General features: G+C 43.4%; 1 protein-coding gene across 1 annotated transcript; it reads right to left on the bottom strand.

The window, feature by feature from the left end:
• Nucleotides 1–4,988: 4,988 nt before the first annotated feature.
• On the bottom strand, nucleotides 4,989–12,796 carry LOC125509287 (protein FAR1-RELATED SEQUENCE 11). The gene is given in 13 exon segments (XM_087524049.1): nucleotides 4,989–5,258; nucleotides 5,357–5,644; nucleotides 5,742–5,897; nucleotides 5,899–6,200; nucleotides 6,299–6,989; nucleotides 7,094–7,358; nucleotides 7,562–7,792; nucleotides 7,892–8,352; nucleotides 8,773–8,858; nucleotides 10,022–10,180; nucleotides 10,731–10,907; nucleotides 11,430–11,570; nucleotides 12,243–12,796. Coding segments are annotated over 8 exon segments (2,283 nt in total). The 5' UTR covers nucleotides 7,972–8,352; nucleotides 8,773–8,858; nucleotides 10,022–10,180; nucleotides 10,731–10,907; nucleotides 11,430–11,570; nucleotides 12,243–12,796.
• Between the last annotated feature and the right edge of the window lie 1,134 nt (nucleotides 12,797–13,930).

Here is a 13,930-nt window from a genome sequence, read left to right as displayed (position 1 = left end):
TAATTGCCGCATGGACCTACAGTGATCGGGCTTAGTTTAATCTAAGACCGCACCTCTTACCCTCCAACGCTAAGCAGAACATTTTTTTATGCCAAATCCACAGATGCCGGTCGTTGGGGGATTTTTTTTTTGTTAGAGTCAGCTATGCCACAAAAAATGCGCCACGCTCTAATGGTTCGCATATTATATTCAGTCAACGGACCAGGATGCCATTTTTGTTGCATGTGTCCACTTAATTTGTCGCCTAATTTTATTTTAGTCGCTTGGCCACGTCGGTGCATCTTTACACCCTTGGTTTTTATTTAATAGTAAGCAAACAAACAAAAAGGAATTTCAAAAAAATTTAGGGAGAAATATCTGATTTAGGTCGATTTAAAGTTAAGGTCTCCTCTTTGTGCACTAGGACCCCGGGGAATCCCTCCTTATTCACCGGCCCGACAAGCCACGGGCGGGATTAGCCCCCGAATATGCAGTGTACCCTTCGGACACCCATCTTGGTGATGGGTGATTGGCCCTTCGCACGGCCTCTTAATGGGTGAGAGGATCACGCCCCTGATGGTATGTCATGGAAAAACCTGCTTTGCTGGTTCTTGTGACCCAAAAGCGCCGGCATATCAGTACATCGCGAGCTTCTCTGTATGGCGCGCCGAAACTGCAGCCGCGCTTCCCTATCCGCCTTTGGTAAGCCTCCTCACACCCCCCTCCCCACATTTTTTCCTTTTCGTGTCCAAATACCAATGACAATCGAACTGAGGATCTCAAGTGCGCAATGAAATCACCCCCTGGTGGTTTATTGCCATGGGTTTACCATCCCAACAACAAAATTAACCCTAATTGTGAACCACCCCCGCACCGTCTCCTTTTCCATTTTTTTCTTTCATTTCTTTATTGTGTTGTCCAGAACAGTCGAATGAGGAAACTATTTAAGATGTAGCAGGGTTTTATCGTTGGTCCCAATGCTTCTCATCGTAAATCGGAGATAACGAGGATATTCTCTCACGTCATTAACTCGTTTTTCGTACCATTGAGATCTATTGATTGACATTTCATCTCACTTCAGTGATCCAATCTGTACTTCACATTTTTTTAATGCCACAACATATGTTAGGTCGCGCGGCATGTCATGATCACCAGCAGCAAAATTTTTAAACACGATAAGTTTGTTTACATCTTACCTCGTAAGAGGAAAACATCAATACCCCCCCCCCCCCCCAACAACAAGATGTGTTTTCTCGTGGTTCATGTTGTTCTCCTCTTACGAGGTAAGAAGCAAACAAACTTATCATGATTAAAATGTTTGCTGACGGCGAAAGTGCGCTCAATAGGTTAGGGCGATAACGCATGCGATGTTCATTTACTTATACTGACGATGTTTTTTTTTGCATGGTGGCACAATGCACGCGATGATCTACCCGCTCATGGTGCAACATCAGGTATCGTATGTTGTTTGCAACAACGCGCCCATGAAGCCTCGTCTACGTGTGTTAGTTCTGCTGGTTCTTCGGTGCACCCTTTCCAAAAAGGGGATGTTTTTACTCAAGGGTTTTGTGCTGTATCGCGGGGGGACGGGGTGGGGTGTGTGTCAGGGGGGTTGGTGTGGTTTGTGGTAGGGTCCCCTCCCCTACCCTCAGCGAGAACTCCCATTCTTCCAAACAAGGAGGGATCCCGATTGTCTATTCATCTCAATAGACTGTGGCAGGATCGACTTGACAATTTTTATTTAATAACAAGAAAATAAACAAAAAGGAATTTTGCAAAAATGAATGGAGGAAAGATTTGATTTAGGTCGTTTTAAAGTTAAGGTCTCGTTTTGTACACCCAGATCCCTGGGAACCCCTGCTTATTTTTCCGGCCCGAGAAACCATGGGCGGGATTTACAGTGTACACTTAGGAGACCCATCTGGGTGAGGGACGATCGGCTCTCCCCATGGCCTCTTACTGGGTGAGATGCCCACGCCCCTATGGTTTGTCAAGGGAAACCCTGCTTCACTGGTTCTTGTGACCCCAAGGCACCGGGATATAAGTACAACGCGAGCTTCTCTCCCTAGCGCGACGAAACTCCGGCCGCGCTTTCCCTATCCGCCTGTGGTAAGCCCCCTCATCCTCTTCCCCCTGTTTCTTCATTTTATTGTCCAAATACAAACGATGATTTAACTGAGGATCTCAAGTGTGCAATGAAATCACCCCCTTGGTGGTTTATTGCCTGGGGTTTACCATCCCCAACAACAAAACTTAGCCCTAATTGTGAACCACCCCTGCAACGTCTCTTTCTCCAATATTTCTTTCATTTTCTTTTATTGTGTTCTCCATAACAGTCGAAAGAGGAAACTACTTGAGATGTAGCATGGATGATTCGGTGGTCCCAATGCTTCACTTCATACATCGGAGATAACGATGATATTCTTTCCCGCCATTAAACCGTTTTTCGCACCATTGAGAGCTACCGATTGACACTTCATCTCACTTCAGTGAACCAATCTATAATTCACATTTTTCAATGCCACACCACATGTTAGATCGCGTGGCTTGTAATGATCGTCGGCACCAAACCTTTTAATCCCGATATTTGTTTACTTCTTACCTCGTCTACACGTGTTAGTTCTGACGTTTTTTGGTGCACTCTTTTCATAAACGCGGTGCCTTCACTCAAGGGATTTGTGCTGTATCAGGGGGACGAGGTGGGGTGTGTGTTCGGGGTGGGTGTGGTTGGTGGTGAGGTCCCCCACCCATCCCCTCGGTGGGAACTCCCATTCTCCCAAACAAGGATGGATGCCGATTGTCTGTTCATATCAATAATCTATGGTGGAGTCGAATTGACAATTTTGCACATGACGTGGCATGACAACATCATCAGTAGCCATATTTTCTTTGCTCAAATACTTGTTTTTTTTCCTAACACGCCTGAAACAATTCATATCTGTCCCTGTTTTAATATTCATTGTTTTTGTTTTCTCATTCGTCTCATCGCAGTTCAGCACCATGGGGAAAAAGGAAACACAGTGTCTTTCTCTACAACATGACACGATATTTTCATTTTCCACCAACACACAAGCAACTTAGGATTAGGACACACATCGTAATTGACATAAACCGTCCAACATAATTGTGGTAATGAGATATTACCATGCATGCACACACTCAGCACACTAACTGTAGCTATACGCGCTCGTGGTCCTCACCACGAGCACACTTTAGGTGATGGATGCAGACATAAACCTTCCAACATATTTTTGTGGTAATGAGATATTACCATGCATGCACACACTCAGCACACCAATGTTTAGTTATACGCGCATGTGCTCCTCACCACACACACGAGCACGCTTTAGCGGATGGCTGTAGACTTCATCTTCTCCATCGGATTCAGTATTTGTGATCCTCTCCGCAGCAGAGTTTTCACCGTCATCCACCTCCCCTGAACCAAGCTCTACCAGCTCGCTTATCTCATCTGGATCGTGCTCGCCAAACCCCTCCTCCTGACATGCATTGTTTGCAACGACTTCGCCCCCCCCCCCCCCCCCCCCCCCCTTGCTGCCACGGTTTCGTCGATCACGACGGCCTGCAGGTTAGCAGTTTAAATCCAAGGTTCAAATGATGTACAGAAGCTTTAGTGTGTTTTGGGGGCAATCATTTGCAAAACTTGTCTCCGCCTGATCACCCATAGGTGCACTTTGCTGTGCATTGCAGCTCAGAGCATCCGATGCAGCATGAACTTCTGGGGGTGGCATCAGCTGGGATGGATCCTGAAAAGCAGTTTCAGATTCAACCACGGGACTGGGAGCAAACAGGATTTGTTTTCACAATAACGGAAGCCACATATTTCACTTACCTCTTCAGAGCTGGTCAACGGAGTTGCCGTGTGATCAAGAAGACTTGCTGACACGGATCCAAGGTCGTCGCTCACCACCGGCGCCATGGCTGCTCCGCCGAGCTGCTTGAACCTTGAAGTACATCAGACGATCTGTTTTTGGGTACAGCTCTCCCCTGTCCACGCCCTTAAGTACAGCGAGGCCAACCTAGCGGAAGCGCCATCCGCGGTTTGAATTTTGAAACCACGGCCGCATACGCGTGCTCACATGAGGGCACAAACATGGACACGTGTGAAGACTCATTTAAGTTCCTAATGGCTCCCCATATGTTCAAAAATGCCAGCCGACAAGCACTCACATTCGCCGATTTCATTTCCAAACTCAGGCACTTGTGGCCAAACATCCGTCATGGGGGATTTGGGCGGTCAAATGACGTCGCACAGCGCGGTCATCTACGGGTTTACAGAGCGGCCGAAAACGCAAGATGATGCTATACGTTCATTGTTCAGACACAGCATACAGTTCTGAAGGGCCCAACATCTATCTAGCCATTTCACAATGAAGGACCGTACAGTCCTTGTGGATTTCTACATAGGTCTCGGTTCAAACATAACAGATTATTCAGAACAGAGGTTACAGTCAGTACAAGCAAATATGGAAATTCATAAAAATGCAACACAGTTGAAAAAATCCACCAGTACTCTACGTCTACATGGTTGCAACGTAAATTGTATCATGCATTGGGCACGAGCGGCCTAGTGCACAAGGTGCGCCGATGCCCTGTGACACCGTAATTCTTGCAAGTGGCAGGCTTGCGAGGTTGTTTAGGAACATCACCGCGATCTGGACATGTAGTCCTCTTGTGCCCTGGAAGCTTACGTATACTGCAGAATCTCGTCCTCTTGCTCAGGCCTTCATACGGTGCTTTCTCTCTGCTTGAGCATGGTCTACCCACACCTCGTTTTTTTGCTGGAGCTGACAGTACAGCGAGCGCATCCCAGTTGCCAGATGCGGTTACGCTGTTCTCATTTGCGGCCACCTCCGGATCGATGCTTCCCACCGCCATTACTGAGCCATTTTTCTTTTTGCTTGCTTCTGCAACTATCCTATCCTCAATTCCAAGACCATCTCTGTTTTCAGCTAACGGAGATGCCTCAACGATCAGGTCTTTTACCTTTGTTAGTACTCAGCTAACGGAGATGCCTCAACGATCAGGTCTTTTACCTTTGTTAGTACTAGCTCGTAGGCAGCTACCGACGAGTCTCCAATCCTCACGAGTTCCATAGCATGCAGGTACAGAGTCGAACTCCGACAGGTAAAGGACTGATTAGCAGCTTGATCTTTTTGGAAGTGAGCAATGTGTTGTGGCAATATGTCCCTAGCATCTTTTGTCCACCTTTTTAGAATGTGCCGTTTAGGTATCTCCTGCACGCCAATGTGGTCCATCACCTGATTCAACATGAAAAGCTAGTTAGTTAGTCCACATGATTGTTACCAATTTTTTTTGTGGCACCAGTTATTATGTAGTTGAGTAGAGTCCAAATAACCTTTAATGCATGGCAACAAAGCATCCCCATGTGTGCATACTGCCCGCATTCACAATCAAACCACTCCCCATCGTCGGATATGGTCACCACATATTCAACCTTGCTCCACCTTTCCCGTTTTTCGGCGTCATTGTGCCTTGCAATGTATTTCTTTTTCCTCTCCACTTCTTCAACTTGGTAAGATCCACCCTCATACAGATTTTCACCAAATATTTCAAACATCTTTCGTGTATAAACCTTACTTGCGTGCCTTTCGATAGCAATGTTTGTCCTCATGACAGCACCACTCTGTGACAGGACCAAACAAAAAAAATAGATAAGTTAGTCTTTGCTTCTATCGAGTAGAATCACACACTCTACAAAAACACAAGTAAAGCTAGCTCACAATCCTTGTTCTTTTTTCCTGCTAGCTTTCATCTGATTCACGGTCGAATTGAAGCCTCATGTACTGACGCACGAATACATGCATTGGGCTAGCTGGCGGCATGTAAATCTTAAGCATGTTGTTGGCGCTCTCGCTACGCTGAGTGCTGGTCATTTTTTGCACAGAACACTCCCTTGAAGTATGGCTTAGCCCACTTGTGTCGTATCTCGTACAGGTTTGTCATGTAATTGTGGGATTTCAGATTGTATTTCTCTACAAGTGAACCCCATGCCATCTCAAATTCCTCCACGCTTATCATGTGATTCACCACTTTGTGGAACTCAGCTCTGAACTCGCTCTTGCTTGTGTACAGAGGGCCAAGGCTTTCTTTTGCCTTTTTAAGCACATGCCACTTGCACCACCTGTGGACAGTATTAGGGAGCTCGCTTTGGATTGCTATCTCCATGGCTCATGCTTGGTCTACAAATTGTACAACATATTAGAACAGACTCGAATATGTGAAATTATCTAATAATAGACACCAGGAAATGCATTTTTTTGCTTAGATTGGCACAAACCTGTCAATATTGTCTGCGGGTGTTTCCCGCCCATCATGTTGATGAACTCAGAAAATACCCATTGGAAGCTCTCTACTTGTTCATCGCGCATCAGCACTCCAGCTAGTATTATGCTTTGGAAGTGATTGTTCACTCCCACGAACAAACCAAATGGCATGTCATACAAGTTTGTCCGGTATGTTGTATCGAATGTGACAACATCGCCAAAGAACTTGTACTGCAGCTTGATGTTTCCATTTGTCCACATAAGGTTTTTTATTCTGCTTTCCTCGTCACCCTAGACCCTATATGTGAATTCCGGGTCGTTCTACTGAATCTCTTTGAAGACGGCAAGGGTTTTGTTGACATCATCATCAGCTTGGTCTCTGCTTATTCTCCCGCACAGATTGCACAATGACCTTTTTGTAAAAGGCATGCTCTGTGTTGATCCGAAGAAGCTCCCAACTATGCTATACACCTTGTCGAGGTTCACATTGTTTTCCCTAAGTTGTTTCACGAGATCCTTTGTGTACACATCTATGTGTTTGTGGGATGGCCAGTGAACCTTTTCCCCGCATGTAAGAGACAGCGAATGATTGTGGCTTGCCCGGTGCTCAGCAATGTACCATCCATTGTCCGCAGCTCTTAGTAACCTCACCATCGCAGGGCACTCGCAACGGCAAGATCTGCTATTCTTCTGCTCAGGTTTCCCCTGCAAACATTTTCATTCACATGTCAGACAGTTCGATATGAAATTGCAGAGGTCACGATATTTCGCAAAAGTATATAAAAACAAGTGAGTTTCTTGTTGCTGACCGAGCATCCACAAACAATCTCTTGCATACATTTAGTCCTCTCAACATTGAGACGACTCTTGCCATATCGTATACCAAATCCAAGCTCCCACGAATATAGATTATAAAAATCATAAGCTTCCCCAAGGGAATCAAAACTCATCCCAATCTGCGGCTTTACTACACTTTCTGTAGGTTTGTCGGCATATCTCCTTATGGTTTCTTCCAATGGAGTTACTCTACCAGCACATGGAACTCTATCAAGGGGAGCGCGCCCAATTCGAAGCCTGAAATTTGAGGGAGGCTCACTTTTTAGTTTGTGAATGTTATATATTATCTCAGGAGTTTATCACTAGTCATGAAAAAATAAGACATTTTTCTATTTTTTGCATCACCATAGCTGACACTAATTTTTTCTGCAGAGGATTATCTACTACTCTACTGAAATTGTACCCATTTTGTAAAAAAATTCCATGATTCGGTTATGTACCTCCTCGTCCACCCTAGTGCCTCTGGGTTAACCTTCCTAGTGGACTCAGCAGATTTCGTTGGTGAGAGCGGCCTCTTGCAAGGGGATCTGACATGGTGAGTTGAAGCGCCGATATGACCAAATACACTTGCGGAAGATGAGTCGGCAGTTGCTGGCGCCGACCGCCGGACGTCCACCAGCACCAGCGGATCTGGCCGCTCAACGTCGGCGGTGACCTCATTCAGCGGAAATCTATGGATCCAGGGGGGAAAACAAGAAGCAGTCAGCATTTTTCCATCGGTTGTTCATCTATGCGACCAGAAGAACAGAGTGGTCAGATATACGTCGTACCTGTCGACTGGATCTAGCAGAAATTCAAGCCCGTTCTGCAATTCTTCCGCACACATCGTCGCACTTCCCTCCTCTGCCATTTGTGGAACTTGCGCCGTCTTCACTTGGTAGGGTTTGGGATAACGGGGGGGGGGGGGGGGGGGGGGGGGGGGGTGGAGGGGAATTGCTCATTTTTGGGAGAAGACCGTCATATCTCTGGGTTGCCCCGCACCTTCCCAATGCATACATCATTTACTGCCGCGGTGACGGCGCCTTTTTCCATCAGACGGCGCCGTGCGTGTCTGTTCGGAGGACCACATTCTCGCAACGGAGCTGAGCCACGGACCGGCTCATTGCCGTCACGGCACGCTCCTACAATGTGCTAGCCAGCTGTCGTACAGAACTGTTCACAACCGTATTCCGACATCCGATTCGTTTTACCACGACCGTATTCTTTGATATGGCCCCACTAGCGCATATCTCTAGAAGTGGACCAACGAACATGATAAAGTGTTCAGCTGTCGCCGCTCTCAGTAACGCCGCTCTCATAAAACATTAACTACATGATTATTTTCCCACGAAGTTCTGTACACAGCTTACAATAAAATAGCTCGGTTCATCTACACTAATTTTTGCTTAGATCGATGGCGGCATGTGACAGAATGGTACACGTAGCCTAAGCAAGAGGATTGAGAAATCCAAAGTGGAAGGCAATACACCAACCATTAATCAACCAAGAATAGTCAAAAAATTAAGAGCATGTGCCATACTCATACCAAATGGAGAAAGATTGAAATGAGAATGTTTTTCCATGAAGGAACAAAATTAAGACAACATGAATGGATAAAGTAAGAGGATTGGTCCTTTGTAAAGAAGAACTGGGAAGGAAGTACAAATCTAACCTTGGAATGAGGATTGATTGTTCTTGTCTATCATCCCAACAAAGCATTTTCTCAAAGCTTTCTCTGCAATGTAGCGCGCTAGCACTCTACAATGCAAAAAAAATTCATGAATATATTAGTATGTGATTGTGAATAAGATAAATAATATGAAGTCATGTATATGCATTAGATACTTGCTAGTGCCTGTGCCACCATCACCAGAATCCTTTAGTTAGGTTCAGAATATTTACTTTGAGTTGTAGCAGTCATCATCTATGCATAACCCAGTTTTAGGGGAAATACTTAAGAATGACGAGGAAAAAAAATATCTATATAAGTAGCTCACATTTTAAAGGAGGCAGGCACACCTATTCCACAGCGGTTTAGTTTTAGGGAGCTTGTAAAACTAAAAGACATAAACTTTTTTAAACATGTACTGTCTTTGGGAAGCTTTAAGAATGTAGTGTATTAAGTAAGAGGCAGGAGTTGTGGATGTTTGAAAAATAACCCCTGAAAGAAATATGTGTCTAAAAAGATAGGAAATCAAGGTGCTCATGTTACCTTTTGAAGGTAGAAAATCACATGTAAAGCAAGAAGTGAGATATAAGGGATCATATGCATTGATGCTTTTTTTATAGGGTGCACTACTAAAATACTATGGTATAGTGTGTACGCAAGTAATGGGCAACAATTGATACATGTAGATTATTATGTTATAAGTATTTAGTATAATCAACCCACACAAAGTTACTGTTTTCTATCTAGTATAATGTCATACATGGAAACATGAAACTGGTATGGCTACAATCATTTAGACCTCTCTCTCTCCCTCTCCATGGCCCCTGATCTCTTTCTCATCATTGGTGATACAACATAAAGAGAAAAGAGAGACTAAAACACATGAGAGCTAGAGGATATACATTTTATCTACATTTTAAATATGTACAGAGAAGTAACTGTGGATGTCAATGTTAATGCAACAAGGAATCTAATGGTTTTCCAATGCATATAAGTAGCCTGATCAACATAGTTTCTGAATATATATGTAACTCATTTTATTGATTAGAGTAGCCATTGTATCAGGCAGTTTTGGATCTTCTGAATCTCAAGCAAAAAGATTGAAAACCAACTATTTCCTAAAGTTACATATCAAAGAATATCCTATTTCAAATATAGATAAAGTAACATGCCAAAGCAAGCAAATTTAATAAATATGGGAGATTATTTATTTCCACAAGCTGAATCGAGCTCTTGACCAGCATTTTCTTACCATATAAGGAAGCTCATGTCTAGAGCCGCGGAAGTGCAAACGTCCAAAGATATAATATTGCGCAAAAGCCGTTAGGCAAGCTTTCATGGAGTACTCGGCGTTTCAACTATTCAGAGATGAGACATCCAAATCTGGACATCGCGTCAGTATTATCTCAGCCTGCATAAAATGAATTAAAATGTATGAGAAAGATAAAATATTCCTGAGTTTTAGGAAGCTAAGAACCAATTAATATATTTTTGGGAAAGAAAGAAGTGTATAAAATTAGAATAACAGGGTGTAGTACAATCTCAATAAATAATTTAAGCTAGGAAAAAAAGAGTACATAATTCAGTCTGGTGTTTTTATTTCCATTCACAATTCATTGACATCAATTTATCTTCTCTCTTCCTTTGTGCGAGACTGCCGCTACATATTTAAGTCACATATGTACATGAGCTTTTTTACGCACATAACTAAACTAAGATCATGCTTTCGCTTTTAAATCCTGATTGGATGCTAGCATTTATTCCATGGCTCCAACATCAGTTAACCAGAAGGTTTGATACAATACAATCCATCATCGCTGCAGTAGCTGATACAATCAATTTATAATGTAAAATGGATGGATCAAGCACAAAAAGGCCATGAAAGTACACACATGCATAGATTCACCACCATTTGGAGAAAAAAAATTCATCCACCACTCTCTGGAAAATTCCTTACTTACCGCGGCTTAGTGGTGACGAACACTTCCGGCCTTGGACATCCTCCAACTCAGATGTGACAAAAGACCGGCTCATTGTGGAACCGTCGCTCCCAATAGCACAGGAGCTTCCGTGACTCCATCCCCCTCCTGTAGAGTCGCTGTTCTTGAGCAGGCCCAAGTTGGCGGCAGCCCCATCACCTAAACAAATTGAACTGTTAATGATCCAAATCATAGGTACCAATAGTAACTCAAAATGGCAATAACGAACGCACTGGTGAATCTGAAGCCATTGAAAGAAATTAGTGAAATTCAAAAGAATAAATCTGGGACATCTCTCTGAAGTATCTTAGTATGATCCAAAATGTCTGAGAACAAAAACAATGTTGAAATGGAAATTACCCCAAATCTGCAGGTACATGTTGCTAACAACAAATTGCATGACTTATAAAATACATCAACTATCTCACAAGCTTTGCATGACTTATAAAATACATCAACTATCTCACAAGCTATCAGGACTTCCGAATCATAATGAGTTTCACATTTAGTGTACATGAAGAGTCCAACCTATTAATATATGATCTAGAAAAGTATACATGCACATTAACTTAAGTACTCTCAATCAAACTAAGCAATTGAATTCACAAACATGGGATTATAGAGAACCCGTCAATAATAAAGAATGTTTCGGGTTTAAAAATAAGGATGATCAGGACAAACCTGCGTAAACACGTTTTAGAATGTATCTCAGTGTCTGAGTATATTCATCATTGGACATCTCCTTGATAGTTTCCAAATTTCTCGTGCATCGCCTAGACAGAGCTTGGGGGAGGCTCTCTTCCTCTCATATGCATCTCTTTCCTGATGAAATTATGAAAGCATATGATAAAACAATGTTAAGAAAATAAAAAATTTGCAGACGTCTTTTGTGCAAGTATCTCAACTGTAACTAAGGGTGAGTTGGAAACAACATGTCTCTTACCTTGTTGTCAGGGATAGCTAGCGCCTAGTAAACAAAAATGATTTCAGTTGGAAAACATAATTTCTGGTGAAGTAGCATGATATTTGCAACCAGTCTAATTTGCTTCTATGTATTTTATTGAAGAAGAAAATCTACACCAGCACCAACCAGAACGTGGGAACGAAAAAGAAAACGCAAAACTGTGTTGGTCATTGCCATAGCTGCAAGTCAATGAATTCTAAGATATTCTCCAACTCAAGAGGTACACCACCGTACATGCAATGCAAGCTACAATCATTATCATCTCTGAATGATCTTAATTCACAAAAGGAGTCTATTCACCATTAGTCAGTAGAAAGGAGATACAAGTCTTATGCGTAAGTAACATGATGGAAAATTAGATGCCAACCATTTATGTGATATTCAAACTTACTATATATTCCAAATTGCAAAAGAAAAAACTTTAGACAAAAGCCTGCACGATTACCGTCTAGATCTCATATAAAAATTTATTCAAAAGCCTAGAGCGGTGATTACTGAATAGTACTAATGCTAGTGTAGAGAGTATTAACTTGTTGTGAAAACGGAAGAGGATATGGCCAAGAGTTTGTTGCGCCCAAAGGGTATGGCATCCTCCCGTGGCCGACAGCGACGTGCAGCGCCCTGGATCCACCGTCCATAGCGACCTCCTTGACGCGACAGTTCCCGCCGTCTAGCGCGTGCTCAATGCCTGGGAAAAAAATCCCGCCCAAATCAGGATCCAGCGCAAAAAAAAACAGACTCCCAAATCAGAGGCGATGCAGGGCAAAATCCATGATGCGGCCGTGGTGGCACCAATCTCTGCCGGGGAAGAAAAGAACGGCGCAATCGCGTAAGAAGGGCTAGCCGCTTGACTCGATGCCTGCGAGGTCGTCGCTTTCCTCGACGCGACCCTCCATGCGATTAACGCGACCATGCCCTGCCGCGGCGTCCATGGGAATCCGCCATGGAGGAGATCGGGAGCCAATGGCGGCGCCGCTTACTCGAGGGGATCGAGAGGACGGCGGTGGCGACGGAAGGGGATCGAGAGGAACGGCGTTCCTCCTGCGGGGTGGTTTTCTTGGGGGTGCGTGCATGGGGTGGGGTGAGGTGGGGTGGGAGGTGGGCGAAGGTTAACCGACGAAAAAAACCGAACGAAAGTGGTGGGACAAAAATTGACCGGCGGAGACTACCAACTGCTCCATTAGGAGTAGAGATGAGTTGTGTGCATTTGATCAAAAAAAAGGAAAGCACCCTTATTTTTTTATCAATGAAGGGTCCCCCCTCCCCCCGGTTTTCATTAAGGCCTCGTTTGGCCAGGAAGGTTTCCAAGCTGAAGGGGCCGGGGATTTGGTAAATTCGTTTCCTTCACCAAATTCCCACCAAACCTCTTCCCCCTCTCAAACCCCTTTATCATGGGTGATACTGAATGTTTGTCACGTATAAATTGGGGATTTTACTCAAGCTTATTTTTACCATATATAAATGGCTAATGACTCTTCACAACCTACAATTTCACTCCATAAAAGCACATAACACGTCAAAATAAATCCAATATTTACTACAACTACTGGAAGCAAAACAAATCTTTTATTGCTAAAAGGACATAGTCCATCCCTAGCTTCAGTGGCATATGAACAAAGAGCATCAAAGGCAAGCATGCATCAGGATGCAAATCAAACACCCATTTGCTGAACACCACCACAATCTACTTAACACCACAGTCATTTTGCATGACTTTCAATCAAATAAAACGATAATATATCATCTGGGCTAAAGAAAGAGAATCGTAACAACAGTTTCTCATAGCAGTTCACGACAAAAGTTCATATTTTTTTCATTTTGAGTGGCAACAACACTCGATATCATGTTACTCTTATCATTTCGTCCGCCTTGCCTTCACTTTGCACTCTTGGGAGCGAGCTTCTTCCTTGGCTGAAAATAAAATTTGATCATCATTTTTTGTTGGACCAAAAAGTATAAAATCATGAGCTTGCGGTGTATATAATAAGTAATAACACAACAAATTGCAGTTGAATGAAAATATATAAAGTGCCAGCTAGCTTATTACTACTAGATACTAGTAACCATCCATAGCTAGTTGATGTAAAAGTCCACCTGGCTACTTTCTAGTGAAGCAAACATACAATGCAGTGTGACATGTACAAAACTATAGAGAGAAAGAATAAAGTTCTATGCACTTCTTTCTCTGGATTTAAAGATTAAATGAATCACAACAGAT

The sequence above is a fragment of the Triticum urartu genome, chromosome 5A, assembly GCF_056163025.1.
Source record: "Triticum urartu cultivar PI428250 chromosome 5A, HENAU_Tu73, whole genome shotgun sequence".
Taxonomy (NCBI): Eukaryota; Viridiplantae; Streptophyta; class Magnoliopsida; order Poales; family Poaceae; genus Triticum; species Triticum urartu.
The sequence above is the reverse complement of the archived record's forward strand: the minus strand, read 5'-3'. Positions and strand labels throughout refer to the sequence as shown.